General features: G+C 31.0%; 1 protein-coding gene across 1 annotated transcript; it reads left to right on the forward strand.

Annotated features, from left to right (window-relative positions):
• Positions 1–1122: 1122 nt before the first annotated feature.
• LOC137942965 (putative F-box/LRR-repeat protein At3g18150) lies at positions 1123–2192 on the forward strand. Its single transcript, XM_068788680.1, has 3 exons — positions 1123–1550; positions 1676–2057; positions 2154–2192. Exons 1-3 carry the CDS (start codon positions 1123–1125, stop codon positions 2190–2192), a joined length of 849 nt encoding a protein of 282 aa, XP_068644781.1.
• The last annotated feature ends 8648 nt before the right edge of the window (positions 2193–10840 follow it).

Raw genomic sequence — 10840 nt, forward strand, 5'->3', positions numbered from 1 at the left:
TTAATTTGGTCCACTTACCCAAGGATGCCAATATCACCAAGACATATAACATATCAAATGGGACGTATTGGATATATGGTATCGTAGAGCCCTGAAAGATTATACATGTCTTATAAAGTGCAACACATGGTGCAGACAGTATGTATTAGATCGAATATTATTTGATATGTTAGCAAATACCAAAACATACTTGATCTTACCCACTATGTCAACTTTTTGTTGTTTCCTTGTTGTAGCATCATATCTTTGCTAAAAACAAACACATTTCCCATACTTATGGTATTCTTATTTGGCGTTAGTTACACAAAATAATTGTGCATCAATTAGTAATGACAAACTTTATTTTGTAGCTTCTCTTTCCAACCTTATCCAATTTTCACATCAACAAAGTTGTTTAAGGCATAAGAAATGGAAAATAGCCATAAAGCTGAAAATTAGTATCTACAAACAAAATTATCCAGATGATATTTCTTCATAAATTGTTACGTAAACCATTTTTATGTTGTTCTTATTTTTAATTTCTTATTATATTATTATGTTAGATCTTGATACTTTAATTATTGAATCTTAAGATTTCCCAAATCAAGTAGCAATTCTTGAACTTCTTGCTAAATTTTTTTCTTTTAGTTTAAATTGATGGAAACATTTGTAACTGTCAGAAAAAAATAAAAAAAAATACAAATACAAAAGTCTTTATCCACGTAGAGATATTTTTCTCTTGAATGCCATCTATTCCAAATAATGAAATGAAAAAAATTGAAAAGCCCCTTATTTCTCCCACAATAGGCATCATTGAATATCAAAGCATTGTTCCACATGAACTGGGGTTGAGACTAATCATAGGTGGTAGTTGTGATTGGCATTTGTAGAGCCTTTGAAACAAAAAAGCAATGATTAATCTCTTTAATGGGATTCATTCATAATTAATCCCTAAGTGAACAAGTAGACAAATTATTTCCTTCTAATGCAATTGATATATGTATAATTGTTTTGTCAAAAAAAAGCTTTCAAATATATTTTTGCAATTTTTTTGTCCAAAAAATACCTTTCGAAGCATAATTAATACGTTTTTTGTTATTTCAGGTCACAAACAGCAGTGCATAACAAACAGAAGGTCACTTAATGGACTTTCAGCATAAAAGAACCTTCACTGAGAAGAAAGACAGTATTAGCAAGCTACCAAAAAATATAATTCATCTTATACTCTCTTTTCTTCCATTGAAGTGTGCAGTGAAGACTTCAATTCTATCTAGGCAATGGATAAACATGTGGAAACCCTTATGGATATACACAACTATTATAGACTTCAATGAGGAATTCACAACAAATTTTAAGAAGACACATTATGTACAAGCTGTCCACCAACTTTTACAGCTCCATACTCTAGACAAGGTTAAGAAATTCCGCATGTTCTTTTGTCCCGGTGACAGATACTCATCCGATCTCATAGAGTGGATTGAGTTTTTCAAAGTTAAAGGAGTTGGAGAGCTTGTGCTTGATTTGAGTGGAAATGTAAGGCACTCTAACTCGACAGATGATGATGATATCAGGTGGGGATGAATAAATTCAGAATGCAAAACTCTTTGTTCTCTTGTCTATCAATATCATCTCTCGACTTAACTTGGCGCATACTAGAGCCTCCACATGATTTCAAGGGTTTCAAAGCCCTATGAAGTTTTGTTCTCTATGGTGTGACAATTAATGGTGTTCAATTAGGTGAGATAATTCGTAGGTCCCCTCTTCTTGAGGACTTAACTATGAGTTACTGTGACTCCCTGAAGTCAGTAAAGATTGATCATCTTCAATTGAAGATATTAACATTGGAGTCATATTTCGATGTTGAAGAGATGGAGATAAGAACACCAAACCTGAAGAATCTTCAGTACAAGGGTCAAGTTTGTGACAACCCTATTTTCAATGATGTCTCCTCCATAAATGAAGCAACCCTACTGCTCACCCACGATGAGCTTGACTACGAGTTGCATCTCTGGCAGCATTTCTTGAAGAAGCTTTCACATGTAAGCTCCCTAGAAGTTAAAGTCACAAGTACTCATCCGGTACGTTTCCATCTGCCCATTTCTGTTTTTGTAAAAATGCATATTCTGGTTTGGTCAACCTGACTAGTTTCTTGTCTATGATGCTCCTTGCTGAAGGGTCATGTGGATGACGTTCTTTTACATATTTGGAGTTGATCAAGCTAAGATGTCTAAGTTTTTCAGTTACACCCTTTTGTCATTTTCTCCTTAAAAGAAAAGATCTATATACAGGTGAACTTTTATAAATGTCCTAGTCATGTAATCATATAATTTTTCTCCTATTTTTTGACTTCCTGTTTCCACCAGCATGACATAAGAGGAGATAAATTTGGTTGTTTTCTTAAGTGGAACCCCTCATTGGCTGCTTGCTCAATTTATCACTTTTTCTCAACCGAACACTGGAGTCATACCCGTGATACAGAAGTAATCAAGGGAGTCGTCATTTTTCTTCCGTTTATCAGATATCTAGATACAACGATATAACTGAATGTCATGTCACAAAGATGACTTCTGGTGCATTATTCATGCAAATGTTTTACATTTTGTGGCAGCTAGAGCCCTCTTGAAGTTTTTTTTCTAGTGCCAACATATAGGAATCTGACCCTTTAGTATTTAACGAAGGAGAGAATTTTTCTCAAAATTGGGATAGTGAAAATCTCTACTTCGTCCCTCTTGCCTGATTGTGTGCATATGGCCAGTTGCAACTTTGTTGTATGGTGACTACAATGATTATGTTGTTAAATCCTCTTGAAGTTAACTATTTTTTTAAGTATGCATTGCACTTTTCTTATATTCCCAGGTCCTCCAAGAACATGAAAAATAGCAATTGTCATTGGTCAAACTACTGAAGCATGGGCACTTATCTTTTAAAGGTGAAATGCATTCCTTGGACATCTATTAAGTTCAGTTCACTTGTTTTGCTATTTTGTTGTGGATGCGGGATCACTTCCTTTCGTTGAGTTCGATTGGATTGAGAAAGTATAGATCTTCACCTTTTTTTTTGAACATGCTTTTATCGCTGGTTTCCATAAGGGTAAATAGTTGAACAGATTTCGCTTCTCCTTGTTTCAGATCTCTTCTAGATCTACTGAAAATAGAATTTGAATCTGCATTTGGGTTTTCTTTGTCTCGTCTCTTTAAATCTGACTTATGTATTAAATTTTGGTTAAATCAGACTTTGTCCTCTCAAATCAAGGAGTGAACGAGGAAGGGAAGATGCCATGCTGAGTTGACTTGATTGTTCTTTCTCTCTGAAGGTGGAAAAGATTTTGTTGCTTCTAGAGTGTTTGTTGCTCTACTGGTCATCAGGAAGAGGAAAAGGCATCAGAGATTACGAGGAAACAAGCTCATAATTCTATTCATCGGGTGAATGACATAGAATAGAATTTCATGGCAGGGAACAGAAAATTTAGGATCATTATTAGGTTTGTTGTTTAAGTTTTTATCAGTAATTTTAGTATTTATTATTCAATCATTTTTAGCATCAAGATCATTTTTAGGTGTTTTTCATCAATTTATGTATTTATTACTCAACGAATTTTGTTTTGAATCTACTTGTGTTGTGTTACTCACATATCTCTTTTTAATAAAAAAGAGACATTTTTTCCATTAAAGTCCACTATTTGAAGATTTGGCTATTTTTTAAAACCATAATTTTTCCTTTTCTCCAATGACAAGTAAAACAAGTTAATGAGGCACATAGATCCAAGTTAGATTTTAATCATTTGAAGAAAAAAAGGTTAGAATTTCAGCAAAGGGTTATTTATATATTTATATGATTTCATGATTTTTAATATTACATTTATTTAATAAAAGTAACATTTAATTAGGGGGTATTTTGGTACTTTTATAATAAATTTTTATTTGATCTATTTAATTAAATAAAAAACCTTAGTTTAAATTTTTTATTATTAATTAAGTAAGATATAAACTATTTAACATAAAAATATTTTATTAGTAAATTATTTTTGTACTTTCCATTATATTTTTAAAGAGCATTCTAAAACACATAAAATTATTTTCTAGTGTACTTTATCTTGAGCACATTAACACAAAAGAGTGCATTCTCTCAAGAACCCATGATTTCGCTTTCTCTCTCTCTCTTTCCCTAAGGACCTGTATGAAACCCACATAATAGGACTCTACTACTTTCCTCTATTATAAATAGGGGTTCATGTAATCTAATTAGCCAAAACTTATGCAGACAAAAATATATGGGATAGTTATATTGTGCACATATGTGGCCGATTCTTCAGTGTTATCTGTAATAAAAACAGTTGATGCTCCAACCTTCTTAGCACTCCAGACTTTCAGTGCAAACTAGCAATATGTAAGATCATAAACAAGAATAAGAACAATTATGAAGAAGATAAGGAGAATTCAATAAAAAAAATATTGCAGTGAGGCACTTGCATACTTTCTGGGACGGTCCAGGTCTTTCCCCGGAAGGAGATGCCAAAAATGATCAAAGTCTTCACAACCCTATTGATTATCGTTTTCCTGGACAGTGTCATGATTCCCCTTCATACTTTCTGGGGGAGGTCACTCTTTAAGCTGGTTCCCAGTGTCGGAAACAAGAACAAGCATAGGAAAACAAGAAAGCAATGCCAAATCTCACAGCTACCTCAAGGAGGAAATAGATAGTGATTACATTGGTGGATGATTGATGTGACAATCGTGGTCCTTTCCCATTTTTAAATCCCTTTACAATATACGTTCCAATGGTGTTGGGTCGTCTACAAAGATGTGAAAATGTTAATCACTGAGAACAACCTCTTCCACTCTTTAAGTTGGTTCCCTTTACCTACTACTAACTTATACTTTATATCTTGGGGTCAAGTCTTTTTGGATAAGCCTTGGACCCAACTTCACAAACTCGATTCTCTATAGTCATTATCTCGTCAAACTGAAATTGCCACTCAGTCCTACGATTTTGTCATTATCTTTTTCGTTTCTTTGAAGATCCAAAATCAATCTGATTTTATGTTATCTCTCAGATTTTCACTCAACTCTTGTTTTGCTTAAGAGGCTGACGTGGTGAGAGGAGGGGTTGCGATGTTGGTGAACTTCAATTTCCTCTCGACCTCGTTCCTTTGGTATATAGATAGATCTAGATATATAAATAGATATAAAAATAGATGAGGTGAGCCATAGTTACGACTGGCACATGTAAAATACCTCAGATAGGAAGTAGTGCATCCTCTCTTCAATGCAACAAACAAACCTATTGAGGGGACAAGTTATAGAATAAATATTAATCCCAGAGAAAATTCATTACTATACACTGAAAACGAAAGCAGTGAAGATTGATCATCTAAGGATGAAGAGAAAGAGATAAGTAAGCCGAACCTGAAGAGTCTTGGGTACAAGGGCCAAGTTTGTGACAAGCCCACTTTCAATGACATCCCCTCCCTGGATGAAGCTACCGTGACGCACACCCTTGACTTTTACTTCGAACTATCCAGGGATGTAGTCCACATGAACTCAAGTTTTTGCCCAGAAAATACAATGACTAACATAATATTTTTTTGTTATTTCATATCACAAATAGCAGTGCATAACAAACAAAAAGTCAGTCAATGGACTTTCAGCATAAGAGAACCTTCATTGAGAAGACTGACAGTATCATCAAACTACCAGAAAATATTATTCACTACATACTCTCTTTTCTTCCATTAAAGTGTGCAGTGATGACATCAATTCAATCTAGGCAATGGATAAACATGTGGAAACCCCTATTGATTTAAACATGTGGAAACCCCTATTGATTTATAACACTATTATAGACTTGATGAGGGTAGAGTTTCTGACCAGCCAATTTTCAAAGATCCCCTCCTTGAATGAAGTTACCAAGATGCTCATCCTTGACCTCGTCATCTTCTTCGATCTATCCAAGGATGTAGACCACTTGAACACAATTTTTTCAAATTGAATGCTCAACCCATTATGTTTGTCAAATTGAATGCTCAACCCAACCAGTTCAGCATCTAGACAGGTTGGGTTGAGCATTTCAATTTGAAAAACTGGATAGTTCAACTTGTCAATATCTCAGGCGGAGCTCCAGTAAAATTCTTGTTAGGACTCCGTAGTGTTTACCTATGATAAGCAAGCAAACAAACTTAAATAGAGTTCAGATGAATTAAGAAAGCACCATTAAAGAAAAAAACAAAGAAAGATTCAAATAGCAAGGGAGAGAGCATCAGAATTGCACATTGTAAATAGATGAACCAATGAGAAAAGGCTTACAAATGGATCGATTGTAGTATAGCAATGTTGTTCCTCATCTTTGCAGCGATTCTGTACAAAAATGTAAAAGAAGAAGAAGAAGACGATGAAAGGAAAGACAAAACACTCTTGATTATTTTTCCCTACTCTCATCGCTCTTAAGTCTCTCCTGCTTTATATAACTCTTGGTTACGCATTTCTGACCATAACAAACAACACAGTCATTGAATGCGCTTGTAAAATTTGGTGTAACAAACCTAAAAAATAGTTGTAACTTGTAAGACACAAGGACATTGGTTGACAAACCTGATGATGGGGCGTGACAGATGTTGTTGACTTAGCAACCGTTTCAGGAAGGAAGCAGAAATTTAATTGCATAGAACCGAACTTGACGCTTCGGTCCTATAGTAATTGGACCAGATAAGATTAGGTCTAGTTCAATGCTTACAAAGTGATGTGAAAAAACTCAGTTATAGCAATTAAACAAATTGCCGATTTATATCTAATGAGACAATCAAGTGCGCTATCGTGCATTGCATCTCCCATTACCATTCAATCACAACTAACTTCCTCCAACGGTTGTTTCTTATTAGAAATACTTTAACATTTATGTTACAAAATTGCCACGGAATATAAAAGTTAAGGTAAACCCTGACACTCATAACTCTTTCTTATTAGAAATATTTTAACATTTATGTTACAAAATTGCCACAGAATATAAAAGTTAAGGTAAACCCTGACACTCGTAACTCTCCTAGCTCTTTCCCAACAAAACACTTGATGGTTTTTTCTGTTTCTCCATAAAAAATAATATGACCAATTGTGGTCCGAATGATAGTTTCCCAAGGATTATTATAAATTAATTAATCAAGTTATAGTATTCTATTGTTATATGATAAGTTATAGCTTAAATACATATTATGTTTGTGGTTTTTGAATCCTATTAAAGATCATTTAATAATAACCAAGTATTTAATTTATATATTTTAATAATTACCTAAAAATATTTTTTGTAACATTGAGATAAGAATAAGTCATCTATGAGATAATAATGTAATTATGTAATAAATTATAGTTAATAATTGATATCAACTAATTACTTTATCAATAACTCAACTAGTTGCTTCACAAGTCATATTAAATTAACATGACTTGATCAATTTATAATGTGCGTCAATATGATCATCCAAATTATTATAATTTCACTGATAATAATTTAAATATCAAACCAATTAGTTATGTTTAGTTTATAGTTTATTTTTTCTAATTTCGAAAGTATTTCCATCAATATACAAACAATTTATGTGTATCTCACTAATTAATTTTATTTTCTATTTTAAGCAAATCTATAGTAAAAGTTTTATCAAAATTATAAAATATACAGATAATTGAAAAAAGTTAATAATATCAAATAAATAACATAATATAACTTTATTAGTTAATTTTTATATTATGTTAACCAAATTAAGTTGATTGATCATTTAATTATTTTTGTTTAATTTAAATTAAATATTTCAAATAAATGTTTTTTTAAAATAAAACAAATAAATTATATTAATATTTAATGAAAAATTAAAATTCTAATGCCTAATTTTTTTATTTTTTTCATTGATAAAAATCTTATCTTTTTTCACATAAAAGCACTATTGTAGTTGATTAAAGACTTACATAGCACTATGTTGGTAGTAAAAGGAAATGTTAAATATAACAATTGAGAATAGTGGATATTTTTTTATTTTTTCCTAAATATTTCTTAGAGAAATTACTTCATAAAGAATAGGATATATTTTCCAAAGATTTTTAATTTCACCAGTAATAAGAGATTTTTTTTATTTCCCCAACTTTTTCTTGTTGAAATTATTTCACAGAGACTAGCATATATTTTTAAGAGATTTTTAAAATTTTCAAATAAAAAGTTTATATTTTTTTCTCTAACTTATTCTCAAGGAATTATTTTGTCGAGAATAGTATATATTTCTCGATGATTTTTTAATTACTTTGAGAATAAGTGAATATTTTTATTTTTAATCTCCCCTCTTATTCTTGATGACATAATTTTTCCAAGAATAGTATATATTTTTTTGTTAAACTTTGAATTTATTCGAGAGTAAGTGAATTATTTTTCTTTTTTTCCTAACTTATTATTGACAGGATAGTTTCGACTAGAATATCTTGGTGATTTTTTAATTTCATCGAGAATTATTGGTTCTTGCCATTTAGTTGGAGTATTTTTCGCCACGACATTCAAATTTCATCGAGAAATAAATACTTATCTCCAAAAAAAAAATTTTGTGGAGAAGAAACAACATTGAGAGACATCAATTTTCTTGTAGCATAAGAAATTAGAGCAACTCAATTGAAGATGGCTATGAACTACTTCTAACAAGCACACTCCTACTTAGATTGTATGATTTGAATGTAAGTTGAATTATGTCTAAACTTGTAGCTTTTGCATGAAGTCTTGTTTACTTGAATGGGACACAATCATGTCCAAGCGAATGGAGTAAAAAGTATATAATCAGAAAAGAATAAATAATTTTATATATTGTGTTGGTCCCAAGATCCCCATTAAGATAATTTTGATGACAATAAACAATTGAATTACTAATGATGTATGTCAAGTATGAGGCGAATAAAAAAATCCCTTTAAAAAAAATTTCTAGCAGCATATTCGTTCGATCCACCATGGCCCATTTCAACGATCCATAGAAAGGGAAGAAATTTGCTCATACTAGAAAGCACACCATCAACATCTAGTAACACCATTAGACTAAAAAACAAAGGAAGAATCATCTTTTTTGGAACACAACCAGTCCAAAAAAAGGCAAGAAGAATAAAATGAACAAAAGGAGATGACCATATAGGAAGAAATAAAATTTGAAGTGCCAACAGTCGAAGGAGTCAAACCCATCTATAAAAGTCATGCATAATAAGTGAAAAAGATGAAAGCCTAGAGTGAAAAAACAAAATTAAGCAGTGAAGCATGTGGTGAATCGGAGCAAGAAGAGTTGACCCCTATGGAAGGAGTCGACCTCATGTCATGATGGAGTGAGCAAAACCATAGTGGGAGGAGTTGATCATTGTACTGAAGTGCATATAGCAAGAGTCGACAACATGGAAGGAGTTGACCCCATCAGAGTAAAAAATGACAAAAAGGATTTGACTCGATGTAATAAAAAGTTTTGAAATAAAAAAAAAATCAATGGACCCTTATAGGGTGCAAAAGAAAGAGGAGTTGAACTCTGGGGTGGAGAGGATTCAAACTTTGGGGAGGATTCAACTAAAGAATCAAGCTATTAGAAGAAAAGTTGTGGAGGCCATGTTCTAGCAATTCAATTTCTTGAATATCGGGTCCAAATCCAAAAATTTTAGGTTTCCAAATTATGTAAGTAACCTATAATATGTTCGGTAGTAAAAATAGGAACTATTGATTTTTTTTACAAAATTGCAACAAAATATATAAGCTAAACTAAATCCTAACACTCATAACCCTTGTGGCTCTTTCCCTCTCAAAACTACATCACAATTTTACTGCTCTCTTAGTATCACATAATTACTTAGCTTAGGCCTAACAAAACCTTGTATGGCTTTTTCTATTTCTCTATAAAAATAATTATGACCAATCGCAGTCTGAATGTTTATACAAACGATTTCTTCTTTTTTTTTTTAACTTTTCACTATTAAATAGTGTCCTTAAATCTCATGAAAGGTTCCCGAGGATTATTAATAATAACCAAGTCTTTAATTTATTTATTTTAATAATTACCTAAAAAATATTTTCTATAACAAAGGGATAAGAATAAATCATCTATGAGATAATAATGTAATTACATAATAAATTATAGTTAATATTTTGTATTAACTAATTACTTGATCAATAACTCAATTAGTTACTTCACAAGTCATATTACATTAACATGACTTGATCAATTTATAATGTGCATCAATATGATCATGCAAATTATTATACTCTCACTGATTAATAATTTAAATCGGGAACCAAATAGTTATATTTAGTTTGTAGTTTAATTTTTCTAACTTTGGAAGTATTTCCATCGATATACAAAGAATATATGTGTATCTTACTAATTAATTTCTATTTTCCATTTTAAGAAAATCTATAGAAAAAGTTTTTATCAAAATGATAATATATAAGGATATTTGAAAAAATTTAATAATAACAAATAAATCACTTAATTAAAATATATTAATTAATTTTTATATTATGTTAACCAAATTAAGTTGATTGATCATTTAATTGTTTTTATTTAATTTAAATTAAGTATTTAAATTAAATATTTTCTTAAAATACAACAAATAAATTATAATAATATTTAATGAAAATTTAAAATTCTAATGTTTAATTGTTTTATTTATTCCAGTGATAAAATCTTATCTCATTCCACATAAAAGCACTATTATACTTGATTAATGACTTACATAGCACTATGTTGGTAGTAAGAGGAAATGTTAAATATAACTATATGTGAGAATAGGTGATTAATTATCTGTGATTATATTTTTTTCCTACTTATTCTCGATAAATTATTCCTAGAATAATATCTATTTCTTGATGATTT

Source organism: Aristolochia californica, unplaced genomic scaffold, assembly GCF_029961685.1.
Source record: "Aristolochia californica isolate CCGP_79_NKW_82.1479 unplaced genomic scaffold, dmAriCali1.0.hap1 SCAF_10, whole genome shotgun sequence".
Taxonomy (NCBI): Eukaryota; Viridiplantae; Streptophyta; class Magnoliopsida; order Piperales; family Aristolochiaceae; genus Aristolochia; species Aristolochia californica.